At 35.2% G+C, this 16,030-nt stretch overlaps 2 protein-coding genes across 2 annotated transcripts; one reads left to right on the top strand and one right to left on the bottom strand.

Moving 5' to 3' along the window:
- Positions 1-1,863: 1,863 nt before the first annotated feature.
- On the top strand, positions 1,864-8,586 carry UBP18 (ubiquitin-specific protease 18). The gene is made up of 11 exons (XM_089725216.1): positions 1,864-2,487; positions 3,400-3,595; positions 3,716-3,804; positions 4,025-4,110; positions 4,212-4,374; positions 4,464-4,587; positions 5,276-5,433; positions 6,191-6,275; positions 6,394-6,606; positions 7,205-7,266; positions 7,709-8,586. The coding sequence occupies exons 1-11, from the start codon at positions 2,225-2,227 to the stop codon at positions 8,379-8,381; spliced, it is 2,112 nt and encodes a 703-aa protein (XP_089581342.1). The 5' UTR covers positions 1,864-2,224; the 3' UTR covers positions 8,382-8,586.
- An 84-nt stretch (positions 8,587-8,670) lies between these two features.
- Positions 8,671-15,850, bottom strand: LOC149493949 (B3 domain-containing protein REM17-like). Its single transcript, XM_089724926.1, has 20 exons — positions 15,458-15,850; positions 15,041-15,374; positions 14,819-14,934; positions 14,496-14,733; positions 13,792-13,910; positions 13,482-13,707; positions 12,901-13,022; positions 12,578-12,812; positions 12,364-12,488; positions 12,059-12,287; positions 11,883-11,978; positions 10,894-11,015; positions 10,457-10,772; positions 10,266-10,381; positions 9,952-10,186; positions 9,769-9,875; positions 9,449-9,680; positions 9,259-9,356; positions 8,933-9,167; positions 8,671-8,844 (listed from the first exon to the last, which is right to left on the bottom strand). The coding sequence occupies exons 1-20, from the start codon at positions 15,530-15,532 to the stop codon at positions 8,816-8,818; spliced, it is 3,405 nt and encodes a 1,134-aa protein (XP_089581052.1). The 5' UTR covers positions 15,533-15,850; the 3' UTR covers positions 8,671-8,815.
- Positions 15,851-16,030: the final 180 nt, after the last annotated feature.

Raw genomic sequence — 16,030 nt, 5'->3', positions numbered from 1 at the left:
CACCATAGATGGAAATAATTATAAGGAACGTTGAAATATAAAATGACAATTAATGATAAATTATTTTTTCGCTCATTATATTATGTACTTTCACATTATAATTTTAAAAAGATTTTTAAAATTTATTTTTAAAATTTGGATACGGTGAAGATATCATGGGAAAGATGGAAAGCATATCGTGCATAGATTCTTAAAAGGACAAGGTTTGTGTGGGTGATTAGAAGATTTTACATACACAGGCCAAGCCAAGTACCTCAAACATGGGACCTCGGTTGAACCGTAAATAAAAACCAAAGTCCAATCCCCGGAATTCAGGATACCGCCACCTTATGATCTGACAACTCCAAGACAAAAATACAATAACACCGTTTTGTTTATTAAATTCAACCGTTTTGTTTATTGAAGGCATTAACAGTAGTAAGTAAGTGGAGTATGTTGAACTTACTAATCCGGGTAGAAAGTCGTTTGAGCTCTATCATTAATGGAGTGGACAACAGCACTCCGGGTTTTCTTGCTTAGCATCCTAATCCGGATTTTAATTTTTATGACAGACAATTAAGTTGCATGTCACATCATTTGCACAACAAATTGTAATTTTTGTTTTGCATTTTTCTAGGTAATTTGGAAGCTTAGGACAAAAGATTTGCTTAATCATCCAAGCACCATTACACTGTAATCTTACCCTGCCCTATGAAGATTGTAGCCTTTCCTTTTTCTCCTTTTATGTATATATGCACCTAATCATCCCAACATACCCATTACCCACACTTATTTATAAAAGGAAAATAAATAAAATATTATATATGTTGCTCTCCGGATGACACGTGTCCTTTTATATGGCACTTGGCAATCCCAAGCAAATAATTAATTAGTATATTTATTTATAACAAGTAATGAGAAAGTGCAAAGCATCAGGAGATGAATTTAACTTTGGTTCCTTCCCCTCTACATAAGAAACAATTTGGAAATTTTAAATAAATGAATAAATTTAAAGACTTAATAGGACTTCCTTAAGCATTAATCACAACTCGGAATTTAAAGAAACCATAGTGTCCACCACGTGTGGTGTTTATAGAAGAATAGTTAATTGTTTGATTTTGAACTCAGCAGTGCAACCACTTAATTAATTCTTGACAAATAAAGAAAACAGACAGTTCATTCAACTGGAACTAAATCTTACTTACATGATAATCGAATCCTCGAACTCACTTAAATGAAAAGAGTATCGAGTCACTCGTCCTAATACGACCCGTTAGTTAAAGCATGGATTTTTTAAGCAGAATGAATTAAGGTCAACACTTGGTTGTTCCCTGCACTGCGTGCCTATAAACTCGAGCAGCTGCCTTTCACTTTGAGGCCTAATATTGTGATGGCCCATGAGGCAGATCTAAGCCCATTGCAACCGTTTGTGAGTCCAGCCCAATACCAAATTTTGGTTTTCCTTTCTTTTCGGTTTGTTTTCTGTCTTGCATTTTTGAGTTTTGACATATGGGTTGGTATTTTCTTTTCTTTTCTTAATCATAGTACTATCTATATAAAAATAAATAAATTAATTAAAATTGGGAAATTCAATTCATCCATCTCATTTTGTTATTTGAAAAAAATGATATCTTAACATAGTCATCTCATTTTATTTTTAAAAAAAAGTTTGATTTTTTTTTTTTTTTTAGGTTTGTGTAATAATGAAAACCTTATCAAATAGTTTAGTTTGCAAATTTTTATAGATTTGATAGAAGTAGAAAAAAAAAACTAATACAATTAGACCCATTCAAAAATAAAAAAATAAAAAAAATAAAAAAAGAAAGAACTAGTACAATTAGACATGAAAATAAATAAATATAAAATTTACAGAGGTTGCTCTTGCTCTTTCCGCATATGGTATCTATCAGACAAACATTTAAACAAACATTTGAGCAAGTGCAGAATAGAGAGGAAAGGCCCACTTCACCTTTTCTTCTTCCAAATCCATTTCTTTTGTTAAGATCACTAACCCTAATTTAACACAGAGGACCCCCTAGCTCTCTTTATTCCCACGAACTTTCCCAAATTGCTGCCCAAAACCCTAAAAAATTGGAATTTTCAATCTCTCTGTTCTTACGCCCAAAAGCATTTATTTATTTATTTTATTATTTATTTTTTAAAAAAAATTTAAAAGAAGTCCAAATTTATATAAAATAGAAAACTTTCTTCTATCTATATATGTATGTATATGATCAACGTGTAGATGCATGTCGGTGGAATAACGGTGGACCTCAATTGGTTCCTTCAATTTATATTCACGGTATTTATAATAGCTTTAGGATTGCTACACTTGGTCAAGAATACGGCGTCCAAGTACTTCGAGGACGCCAATTTCGAAAGTGGAGGAGGAGGTGATCGGAATCACGCGGTTCCGGCCATTCATATGGAAACCGACGACTTCTCTTGTGCCAATTGCGGCAATCATGGGAACAAAAAGTGCTCCCGTTGCAAATCCGTTAGATACTGGTACCCTCTCATATGATCTTTCTTATCATCGTTTTCATCTAATTTTTGTTTATTTGTTTAGTTATGGTTTTGTTGTGATATGATTATATAGTCAGTGTTAATCATTGTCACTCGGTGTTATGGTCGAGTATTCCCTACTGCTGGTGGTAATCGATAGTGATAGTGATTTGTGGGGTTTTCTTTTTCTCTTTTTCTCATAATGCGGTTTTGGTGCAGGTTGTGTACTAAACTTGCTTATACTGGCTAGTTCTTGCATGGCTTGAAATCTATAGTTATTCTGACATGCAAGGAATCCATAAAGTCCATTCCTGTTATCATTATTCTTGTTATGATATTTTCAGCTGCAATTTGTTTCAAGTTCTTTGCAATGAAATATGGGTTTTCATGTTATCTAACAAAAAGTATTATAGGAATGTCGCAGCTACATAATATGGTTTAATGAACATTTTAATTCTAATTGCTACCTGTATATTGAATTACAGTTCTTCACACACTACACAGTTAGTTTAATTGCATAAAACGACTCCCATATAACTTTCAAACTACACAGAGTTAATTAGGCTGGAGTTTAAATGCTAACTAGGGGAACAGATGATTATTTTTTTGAAATTTTAACTTGTTGTCGTTGGCTATAATGCTCTAATGTTAGATAATCCACTGTGATATAGTGTGCAAATATTTTCCAATGTTTTTGCAAACAATATTAACTATTTACTTGTTTCATGTTCTTACAGTTCATTCATGAATTTTCACTTTTTTCATGTTTCACGCCTTCTTCTGCCTTATGTTATTTTTAACTGTTACTTTTGTGTCTGTGTTACTTAATTTTAGCAAATAAATGACACTAGATGCTATTTGTGAAGAATCATTTTGGGTAAATATATGGATGTTTACACTTTTTCTCAATTTCAGCTCTGCAAGATGCCAACAAGCTCACTGGAAATCTGGGCATAAGTCGAAATGCAAGGATTTTGTCAGCATTGATTCAACACAAAATTCAAAAGCAAACTCTGGATTAAAAGCTTCAGTTGCCGGGGGCAAAGCTTTTTCTGGCATTGCGCTGGTTCCTGCGAGTGGAACCACTAAGCATATAAAGAAGCCAAGAAAAGTATGCGTTTTGACATAATATTTTGTTTTGTTGTTTCCATAGGATGCCACTTGGGTTAGTTAGCTTAGCTGATTCTTGCTCTAGCAAGAGATGGTATTAATTTGTACTTGTAAATATCAGGTTCTTTTTCCCTATAATGAATTCATTGAACTTTACAACTGGGACAAGGCAGTCTTCCCTCCTTGTGGTCTTTTAAATTGTGGAAACAGGTAAGATATACCATACTTGCATGCTATTTAGGTTCACTTGCGCAAAAATCATGCACAGATATAAGCACATTTTTTCATAACTTGGTTTGCCTAAACTTAAGATCTAGTTGATCCTTTTTTTTCTCCATTCAACTAGGTTCAAGGCATATGATATTTATATAATGTTATTCTCTTGTTAAAATTTTCTATTCTTTTGTTCAATTCTGCGCTCTGTGCACAGTTGCTTTGCCAATGTGGTTCTGCAATGCCTCACATTCACACGACCACTTGTTGCCTACTTGTTGGAGAAAGGTCATCAAAGAGAATGTAAGTTTGGGAATGAGGTCCTTTTATGGCTTATTTGTTCTTTTCTCTTGAAGTGATGGTTGCAATTCTTCAGCAACTCACATTGCAAATTTGCTTCTCAGGTAGACGCAATGAATGGTGCTTTCTGTGTGAATTCCAAGCACATGTTGAAAGAGCAAGCAAAAGCTTTCAGCCCTTTTCACCTATGAGCATTCTGTCTTGTTTGCCCAACATTGGTGGTAATCTTGGCAATGGAAGACAAGAGGATGCACATGAGTTTATGAGGTTTTTATCACTTGCCTTGGATCCAATTTAACAGTTCGTTTTTAGGTTCAACATCCCAGTATTGAGTTTATTCATTTTCCCTACTGTAGATTTGCTATAGATACAATGCAGTCAGTGTGTCTTGATGAATTTGGTGGAGAAAAAGCTGTTGATCCTGCCTCTCAAGAAACTACCCTTGTTCAACATATATTTGGTGGTCACCTACAATCTCAGGTTCGCATCTTATATTTTTGAAACCAGATTATTTTGTTCTTGTAAAATATTCCTTTTGCAGTGTCCATAAAGGGAAGTATTAATGGCGTGGCATGATTTAGAACTTTTTTCTGTTTACCATGTCAATCAAACAAAAGAGAGTTATTGTGCTTCTGAGCTGAGATGTTCCCTAAAAGATTTGGTATGACGGTGGACACTTCACTGCAATGACTTTTCATTTGTTCAATTTATAGATATAAAGTATCACATATAAATAGAAATAATGGATGCCTTGTTAGAATTGAATCACTAATGATTGTTCCTCTGTATATTACACCTTTAGTTGCTTATGTTGAAATGTAGAAAATAAAAAGAGCTCTTGCAAGCGAAAGACAAGATAGAAGTGATGGAAATTCTGTTGATTAGTTGAAAGACCTGTCATAAAATGCAATTTAGTAAATGAGCTTCATGGTGGAGAAAAACCATTGGGCTGTCATGAACCTTTCATTGGATCTAATATTGAACAATGTTGCAAGACAATGCATTCTTGTTAGTGGCCTTTCACTTGGACCATTTTGGGACTTATTTGCAAAGGTTGATCTTAAAGTTTTGTTTTGTGGGTTCAACATACTTGTGTAATATTTAAACTAATTTGTAGTTTTGGTAGTGTTTCTGACTGCCTCTATGGTTTTGTTGATTAACTTATTAGGTGATATGTACGAAATGCGAAAAGATTTCAAATCAATTGGAAAATATGATGGATTTAACTGTTGAAATTCATGGGGATGCTGCATCATTGGAGGAGTGCCTTGATCAATTCACAGTCAAAGAGTGTCTTAATGGCGAAAATATGTATAAATGTGATGGGTATGGTATCTAGTCCTGTTCTATTTGTCTAATAACATTAGATCATTTTCTTTGTATTTTGCTTCCAGTTGGCATTTGTTCACTGTGCAGAATGCACTTTATGTGCACAATCTTATAGGAAGACTTTCTGGATCTTGTGATCATGTTTGCTTTTAAGCAATTATTTAGATAATTTATATTTCCCCAAATCTTTATTTTAGCAACAGTCATGGCTCCTCTATAATTTCCAAATGATAATGAGATCTTTTTTGTGGTTGAGAGTTGAAGTTATACTTTAGATTCTTTCCTCATCCTGCTTCATTTTCTCAAAATATTATTACTGGGCATGACTTTCTTAGATGTAGTCTGGAAAATTGAGGGTTGAGCTGTAAGGAAGTATTCAGTTTCAGAACATGTCACTGAGATCATAATATAAGGTTATGGAGTGGACGAAAATTATTTACATAACAACACCCGCTTGCCTGTTTCTCTCTCTCTCTCTCTAGCCAATCCATATTGGTTAGGAATAGAAGCTTAATTGAGTGAAGTTTGAATTTTGAATTAATATGTCATTTGTTGTTTTAAAAAAACCCCAAAAGGCAAGGATTCTTTCTTTTGTCTTTCATATTAATCCTTTACTGAAAGTTCAAACCCATTGACAGTTAGTAGTGACATAATTACATTAAAATAAAATGGCTTAAGAATATTCAATAAATTTCTGTGTTTTTTATGTCTCCATTTTATTCTAATGTTAAGTGCACTTTATTCTTGTTTACAGGTGCAATGACTATGTTAAGGCATGGAAGCGTCTTACCATTCGACGGGCTCCAAATATCCTTACGATTGCCTTAAAAAGATTTCAGGTCTCATCTGAACCGATCTTGAACGGATGGTTCAAGTTTTTAAAAACCCTTCTAAACCTTCATTGCTTAAAAATTTTGATCTTCTTCTAATCATTATTTCTTGAAAAAAATTTTACAGAGTGGAAGGTTTGGGAAACTCAACAAAAGAGTAACTTTTCCTGAGACGTTAGATATTAGCCCTTATACTAGTGAAGAAGGAGATGGTACAGATTTGTACAAGCTTTATGCTGTTGTAGTGCATGTGGATATGCTCAATGCATCATTTTTTGGTCATTATATCTGCTATGTTAAGGATTTCCGTGGAAACTGGTATAGAGTTGATGACTGCAAGGTAGAAACCTCAAATCCACACCCCTGCAACTTGTGTAAAATGATTTTCTGCTTTAAAAAAATTGTTCTATGCTGAATTTGACAATTGATTCAACTTTTGTTTATTTAGCATGAATATGCATGCACACTAGAGCAGTTCTTTGAGTATTATGTATAATGTACCAGAATTCGGACTTTCCTCTAGTTCATAGTGTGGCTTTTTTTACGTTTTAAATTGTAGCTTGTACCTTTGTTGATGAATTACTGAAAACCTAAAGATCCCAGTAACGGGTGGCTTTTGAGGTGGAAAAGTGAACAGAGCCAAATGAAGTGAACCCTTCTGGTGCATTATTGTATTTTGAGCTGCGTGTTTTTTTTATTTTTTATTTTTTGTGGATTATGTACAGGGAAATTATTGTATAAGCAACCTTAGATGCCAGCTGTAAAAGGAACCCTATATTGTAATGTGTATGATTCTTTTTCACCAATAGTAATAGAAAAGTGCAGGTGCTAAGTACACCACTTAAAATTGTTGTGTCTTCTTGCTTTGATTGTTTTTTCTTACATTTCATTAAATCTGTGTATACTTTTGATAACTATATATTTTGTCATTTTCTCAGGTTCAAAGTGTTGATTTGGAAGAAGTCCTTTCTCAAGGAGCATATATGCTTTTATATAGCAGGTACAAACTAATATCCAACGCTGGCTGGTCAACTTCTAATTTCAATTTCATATATGAAATTTGCATGGATCTAACATTTTTATTTGTGTCTACAGTAGAGTAGCTGGGTATATTCATATATAAACATGCAGTTGGCCTACTGGATATATATTCATAATTATGAATATATATGCCAATAATTAATTGGCACTGAAGGGATTGAATTACTTGACCGAGTAGCAATGATTATGAAATCACCAGTTTCCTTTAATGCATTAAGCCTTGTCCTCAGTATTTTCACATGTATATTTAGGAAAGAGTTTCAAATCTTTAGATTTGTTTTATTATTGTTTTGTCTGGTTGAATAGTCTTGTCCAACTACACGTAAATATTTGGCTTGAAATCTCTTACCATGGTGCTCTCATGACTTTTTTTTTTTTTTTAATTTACCTGATGGGTGCAGATTTTCTGCCAGACCATCCAGCCTTAGAATGATGGAACCATCAAAAGAGCACCAGCCAGTGTCAGAAATGGAATTAGACACCTCTCCTAACAAAAAAAAAGGGTGCACTAATGAAAAAGGCGAATGCTTCTCAGCTTTGGAGCCTATAAACACCATGAACACTTCTGGGTCTCTAGCATCTGAACGAAATTTTGAATTTGTGAACGGACTTGATGTGATATCAAGTTCAGCTGTTTCAATGGATATGTCCTCTGAAAATGAGTTGTATGCTAGAGCAGATTCTGGTGATATGGTTAAGTCTAAGTCTTCGCATTCTTCCTCTAAATTAGAGGATTCCAATTTTGATAAAAATGCATCAGTTGCATTTAATTTTGAAGCTGCAGGCAAAGGATCAGAGGATACAGATGTTTATTCTGATTCCAATTCAATTGTTCCAATTGAAGTTTCAGACTGTGAGAAGGATTCGTCTTCTGTAACTGATACAGATCCGGCTAGTTCCCAATCAGGCTCTGGTATTGTGAAGGACATCAAAGTTAATGGTACTGTCTATTCCTTTTCAGGCATTGCTTCTTCAACCAAACCTTACAGTACGAAACGAGAATTGCCCGTGAATGGTTTGAACGATAATGATAGCGTGGAGGCTAAGAGAGCAGAGATAACAGATAGTTACTGATATCAGTGGAACATTTTCTGGCTAATGATTTGTTCATATATATTTTTTGTTATCCCATCGTCAAAGCAAATTTGGGTTGGGAATTTTTGTCTGGGGTTTCATTATTTGTAAAAATCTCAGATTTCACTGTAACAATTGTAGATGGAGATGACCTTTATTAAAATGACAAACCATGAGAGGTGATTAAATTGGTAGCTGAATATAACATCTTCGAGAAACAACTAAACTAGTCCTTCGTTTAAGCAAAACGACATTCGTTTGCGCATAAGAAGTGGCTTCAAGCATTAAGAAATGTCATTTGCGCAACTGTCCCTAATTAATTTATATACATACACACCGCATTACAAACTTTCAAAAGCCATAAAACAAAATCCTACATTCATATCAAGACCACAGTTTGGTGAGTGAGAGGAGGGTGACCCATGTTGTGTAGTCTATGCAATTCCATTTTGTAACTTAGCGCCTTCCAAGTCAAGAAGAAGGATAAGTTATTATTGAGGATGTGATGAAAATTGAATCAACAAACCAAAAGGGGGAATGAGGTTAATTACCATAAAATTTCATTGCAGGGCTCTTTCCTTTCTTAATAAGCTCCAACATGAAAACATCTCCCTCTTTTAAGCCATTGGCCTGGGCAAATACATTCCAGCCACTCCTTAAACTAACTTCACCACTGTTATTTCTCCCCACTGACACAGTCCATGACCTTCCTCCTTCGTTTGTAAGGATCATCTTTGAGCATTTGCTAATTATATCATTTTTATTTACAAAATCTCTTGGAAATTTCTGCAATTTGACTCCATTTATGATCAACGATTCATCACTATTATTTTATAAAAGCATATATTTTAGTACAATTAGGATTGTCAGTATTTACCAGCCAATAGCTTTCAAGGGATGATGCCCTGAACATGGCATAGAAGAAGGGAGCATCTGTCCACCGCTCACTTTTCGTCTTAGTATTTGTTTTCCATCCTTTCATAAGATCATTCATTGTGTTGTGTTTAAGAGGCTAGAAGAAGAGAAAATTCAACTTTGAAAATGCTGTATTAGCGTATGCAACTTACTCATAATCAGTAGAGGCTTCTTCCCTTTCTTAGTGAGCTCAAACATGAAAGAATCTCCTGGCTTCAGCTTATTTGCATTGCGGAATGCAGTCCAACCCTGTCCAATGTAAGCTTGGCCGTCGTTCTTTTGCCCTAAATTCGCAGGCCACGATCTTCCTTCTTCATCCATAAGAACAATCTTGCCAAATCTTTTGTTTAGGCCATTTGACCTGGCGAATTTCCTTGGAATATTCTGCTTATAAAATAAAAATGTGAGGAGTTGATAGACAAAAAGATATTAATAATGCCTGGGTATTAAGTATTAACTATTGAGCACTAACAATCCTTGGCCGTCTGGCACTGTAAGCTGTCATATTCACCACAAAGCAGGAAGAAATGGCTTTATCGCCTGATTCAGTCTTGACTTGCTTCTTCCTTGTGAGCTCTCCTGAATCATTAAAGATGCTCAAAAGAAAAACAAGATTACGTTTGCGAGAATAAAAGGAAAGAGTAAAAGAACTTACTCATTTTCAGTACAGGCTTCTTCCAATTCTCAATAAGCTCGAAAATGAAAGAATCTCCTGGCTCAAGGTTATTTGCGGTGTAGAATGACCTCAGGCCCTGTGAAATATAAACTAGGTTGCTTGACTTCTTGAAACCTAAATCAGCTACCCACGGTCTTCCTTCTAGATTCTTGAGAACAATTTTGCAACGTCTATTGCACAGGCCATTTGTTCTTGCGAATTCCCTTGAAAGATTCTGCTTCAAGGCTCAAATGTGAGCACTAACAAAATACTATTATATATTTTTGAAAAGCACGTGTGTAGAGAGTACTAACAAGTCTAGAACTTCTGATGCTGTAAGATGTCACATTCACCACGAAGTAAGAAGAAGCAGCTGTTTTTCCTTTTGAGCTAAGCTCGACTTTCTTCTTCTTCTTCTTTGTTACCTCTCCTGCATAAATTCATACACATTAATAAACGACATTGAACCTTTAATCACAGTTGTATTTAATTTAATTTAAATTACCTGGACTAGATTTGTTTGGTAGTTGATCTTCTTCTTCTTCTGATGTTTGGATCTCCTGTTTAACATGGAAAAGAGGATATTCTCTTTCACACTCACTTGGATCAAAAACCATGAAATCAAACACCATATTCCCTTCATGTCTAAACACCAACAAATCACCAACGTGTAAGTCATGTTCTTGTGCAAACTCTTCCCAACCACCTTCAAAACGCCTACCATTGATCTTCACATGCCAAACCTTGCCACCGGAGCTTCTAAATACAGCCTTATCACATTCCTGTCCTTTCAGGTGCTTGAAAAATGAAACAGGAATTGACTGCAACCCACGCATACATATATAGTATATATTAGTTTTAGACTGCCTGCAAATATACTGTTTTCCTTTTATGTGTATATATATATATCATGAATAAAGAAAGAGAGATAGAGAGACTTACAAGTCCTTGCTTGAATCCAGGAAGGAGTGGCTGAAAGAAGTGTGGTTTACTTGGAAGCATTTTTCCTGTTGCCATAAAAAGAAAAAGAAAAGAGAAATAGAGTTGCTTGTCACATGCTTGTTCTTATATATACTTTTTCTCATTTCCTTTCATCTTTATAGATAATGTAAAATTTTTATCTTTTTTTGGGGGGTGGTTGGCTAGTCGCAGGTAATCATAATTACTGCTAATTCCTTCGCAAGAAAGACAAATAACAAATACTGTGTTCAACAAAATCTTCCATAAGATTTTCAATGGCTATGGATGAGACATACAGCAGGAGAGTGACAGTGTAAGTCATTTGTTTTTTTTTTTTCCAAAAGTTGCTCGTGTAATTAAACTACCTCCCTTAGTCACCGACCAATCACATCCATATCGCCGGCTGTCGAGTTATGGCCTTGTGCTCCAAATCAGTCGATTTTAGGCCGTCACGCATCGCCGGATGCATCAATTCAGTCGAGTCAAGTTTTACTTGGCAGACTCGAGTTTTCCCTTTTTTGATCACCATGAGAACGTGAGGAGTGTTACTAATAATTCCTTGTTTAGTTTGGTTTTCCTTTTGTGATTCAATTACCAATTAGGAATTCCTTTACATAAATATTTTTATTTTAAAAAATATTGTATGATAATTGATTCATTACTTAAAGGTTGTCAACTGTCATAATCCATTGATAGCCGAATAATCTAGGACACTTAAAAGTACAGGAACCTTCATATAGGCCTGCGGTTTTGTTTTCGAGTCGGGCGTTTCATACGCATTAAAAAGATCTTTTGCATTTTCAAGAAGAAAAAACAAAAGCAACAGTACAAACAGGAACTTGGAAGTTGGAACTACTGACTAGCATCCATAAATATTAATACTACTACTTGTTTACAACTTGGAATTAGCAGGGAAGGATCATGAAAAAGAGTGCTAGAGAAAGTTCTAATACTTGGGGCACCCTATATATTTGGCTTAACATCGTCCCAATTTTCAAAGCTGCCCCTTTGAACACCACTGTCTTTATAGTGGCTTTTGTTACATGCAGCTGTCCCTCCATCCATACCTTCCAAAAAAACAGCAGAAACAGTTATTTACAGCATGAATTTGAGCTGAAAGTGAAAGAAGGTGAAGGATAGAAACTACCATAAAACTTCATCATAGGCTCGTCCCCTCGCTTCACAAGTTCTAACATGAAGACAGTTCCCTCCCTTAGACAATTTGCTTTGACAAATTCAGCCCAGCCACATCCTATGTAAGATCCACCACTATCTTTTCCAAGTGACACAGACCAGGATCTCCCTTTTTCATTTTCAAGGATCATCTTGGAACATTTGCTAAGACTATGCCTCCTTGCAAAATTTCTTGGAATTCTCTATAATCAAACTTCAGAAATAAGCAATAATTTATGATTTAGTGATGAAGCTATAAAGTATTGGGTAAGTACTCACAAGCTGATATTTAAAGTAAGATGCCTTCATAGTAACATAAAAATAGGGATGCCTCATCAATGAAGAACCAGCTTCAGCATCTTGATGACACTGCTCCTGATTGGCTTTATGTTCAAAATTCAACCCTGCATAACATCATTGGCTAGAAATATAGTCACTAAAAAATTCTACATCTTCATCAGTCGGTAATCTTTAAGAGATTAGGAGAACTTACTACACATTTTCAATACAGGCCTCTTCCCATTTTCAATGAGCTCAAAAATAAAAGAATCTCCGGGCTTAAGGCCATTGGCAACACGGAAGTTATTCCAATCAAGTATATAAGCTTCATTATCTGACTGTTTGTTCCATAACTTTACCAGCCAAGACATTCCCTCTTGATTCTTAAGAATCATCTCACAACATGTATCATTCAGATTGTTTAACCTTGTAAAATTTCTCGGGATATACTGTTTGAAAAATGAAAATACAAATTTGAGGTGCTGGCAAAACTTTACCCATAATATATTTTCAGAGACATATGTACGAAGTACAAACCATTTTAGACTGAGTGACACTGCTAGGTGTCACTTTTGCCACAAAGTAAGGACATTTGAGGACAGAAGAATTAGCTTCCACTTCTACGGTGGTAACAGGTTGCCTCTTCTTTATGAGCTTCCCTAAAACATTGAAACATTTAGGGAAGCAACATGTTTTAGGCAAGCAACATTCATTAATATAATAGCCAACAATGGAAGAAAACATTTGGAATCTTTCACCACAAGGATAGGGCAATTCATCTACCAGGAATCAGATGATATTTGACTTTTTTTTTTTATAATTCAAAAACATGAAACACTTTTTAGGCTATGTTTTCCCATACATGGATTTTGAAAAGAAATTTAATTTGGCTTAAACAAGTTTTACCTAAAACTGAAGGTGAAACTGAAATGACTGTTTTTCAGCTTGTAAGAAAATCTACAATTAACTCGCATGAAATGATGCAGCGCAAGAAAAAGCAGGAATCAGACTCTTTTATCATGAAAATATAAGTTAATAATTTCTTACTTTTTCTGAAAACGGTAAAAGAAGGGAAAAGGATTAAAATAAAACTTTAAAAGGTTAGGAGGAAAACTTACTACACAATTTGAATACAGGTCTCTTCCCTCTTTCAGTGAGCTTAAAAATGAGACAATCTCCTGGTTTAAGGTCATTTGCAACATGGAATTCACGCCAACCGTGTATGTAAGCTTCACCTGCTTTGTTCCATAACTTTGCTGGCCAACACCTTCCCTCTTGATCCATAAGAATAATCCCACATCTATTCCTCAGATTGCTTAAAGCTGCAAATTTTTTTGGGATGCACTGTTTGAAAAATTGAAAATACAAATTTGAGGAACTGAAGAAATTCTAACTATATCTTCAGGAGCATAGGTGCCAAATACTAACCACTCTAGACCGAATGGCACTGTTAGATGTCACTTGTATCTTCAAGTAAGGGTGTTCAAGAACAGAACTAGCTTTCGCTTGTAAGTCAGTTATAGGTTGCTTCTCCTTTTTGAGCTTGTCTGAATTATTGAAACACATTTAGGAAACATGTTCAACCTGAGTTAGTCACTGCAATCATGTAAAAAAACATGTTGAATCTATCATCATAAGCACAGCACAGAAATCCGTCTTGCAAAACTCATCTTTGATTTGTCATGATTCAAAAGCATGAAGCAAATTTTAAGCTATGCTTTGGTTTTTTTGGCATATGAAGCATGCAAATAATCTTGAAATGGGAAAAATTTGTACTAAAACATGTCGAACCTTTAATTGAAACACATTTAGGAAACATGTTCAAGTTTAACCTCAAGACTTGAATGTCTTAATTTGGCATTAAATGTCTTAATTTAGCACCCATCTGTTGAGAGTTTTCAAGTTTAACCTCAAGACTTGAATGTCTTAATTTGGCATTAAATGTCTTAATTTAGCACCCCATCTGTTGAGAGTTTTCAAGTTTAACCTCAAGATTTGCTTGCAGCACTTCCCAACATTATTGATCAGAAAAAACATCAAGCATCCAATCACTGAGAATGAGACAAAGAGTTATCCTTGCTAAGAATTATGTTAATTAATAATAAGGATTTTTAAAAATGAGGACAACTCACTAGAAAATTTCAATGTAGGCCTCTTCCCATTTTCAATGAGCTCAAAAATGAGGGAATCTCCTGCCTTAAGGTAATTTGCCACACAGCAAGCATACCAACCACGCCCAATGAAAACTCGATCATCTGATTTTTTGAACCCTAAATCTACTAGCCAAGACCTGTTCTCTTGATCCAAAAGAATCATCTTACAATTTCTACCATTCAGACCGTGCAGCCTTGCAAATCCCATTGGAAGACACTGCTCAAAAACATAAATTGGAGAGACAAAACAGAGTAAGCTTAACCCTTACATATTTTCAAAACCATTGGTAGGGAGTACTAACCAATCTAGACTCCTTGGAGCTGTAAGACGTCAGTTTTACTTCAAAATACGGATGTTTAACAACAGCAGGAGCAGCTTCAAAAGAAGTCCTTGTCTTCTTTTTCTGTTTGGACTCTTCTGACTCATTGAAATACATTCATGGGATATATCAAGCATATGAAATATGAACTTAACCTTATAAGTGGGGAAAAAAAGAAAAATCTGAAGTTGGAAATGAACGCACCAGGTGTAGATCTTTTTGCAATATGTTCTTCTTCTTCTTCAATTTCTACTTTCTCCTCTTTTACATGAATTTGAGAAGTAGCAAAAGAAGGATATTCTTTCTCACAGAAACTTGGGTCAAAGACTAAAACATCAAAAACCATATTTCCTTCAAGTTCAAACACCAAGATATCACCAACATGCAAATCGTGATTTTGAACAAACTCTTTCCAACCATCTTCAAACCGCCCACCATTGATATTCACATGCCAAAGTTTCTGGCCAGCACGGCTTCTCAATACAGCTTTGTCACATGCTTGTCCTTTCAAGAACTTGAAAAACGCAACAGGAATTGACTGCAAAAACATGGATTTTGACCTTAGTTCCTGTGCTTGTGTGCGTTTCTATCACAATGAGCAAAAGAAAGAGAGAGTCTTACAAATTGATACTCAAAACCAGGGAGGAGTGGCTGGAAGAAGTGTGGTTTACAGGGAAGAACTCTTGATGTTGCCATAGCACAAGAGATTTTGGAGTTAGCTTCTTACTGTCTACACCGAATCGAAGCATTCCCCTCTCAGAAGGGAGCCAAGCAAAAACAAAGCTTTTGACACCTTAATCTAGGCAGTGAAGTTTTTCTTTTTTCTTTTTATTTTTTTATTTTTTTTTTTGTTAGTTTCGCTGGGACTACCTGTTACTGGTTCAAGTTCAACAGTAAGCCAGGCAGGGAAGGAAAGATGGTACAGTGACTGATACTGTCTTTCTGCGCATGTTGTTTGTTTGTTTCTTGTAATCTGTGTCATCGGTCAAGTCAAGCGTCAAAGGAGCAAGATGAAGTCTTTGAGTTTGATCTATCATGAGAACTGGATTATTCGATCAAACTTCTCACAGATTTGGCGGCCCAAGATAAGCCCAATTACAACACAGGCCGCAATGTATGAACAATTTTACCGCCAAGAGAGTAACGGTTTGTTTAAGGTATTGAATGGCATTAACCCAGGAGGATGTTGACGAA

This window comes from Jatropha curcas, chromosome 8 (assembly GCF_041381405.1).
Source record: "Jatropha curcas cultivar XTBG-Jc1 chromosome 8, XTBG_Jcur_1.0, whole genome shotgun sequence".
In the NCBI taxonomy this organism is placed as follows: domain Eukaryota; kingdom Viridiplantae; phylum Streptophyta; class Magnoliopsida; order Malpighiales; family Euphorbiaceae; genus Jatropha; species Jatropha curcas.
This window is presented reverse-complemented; position numbering and strand designations above follow the sequence as displayed.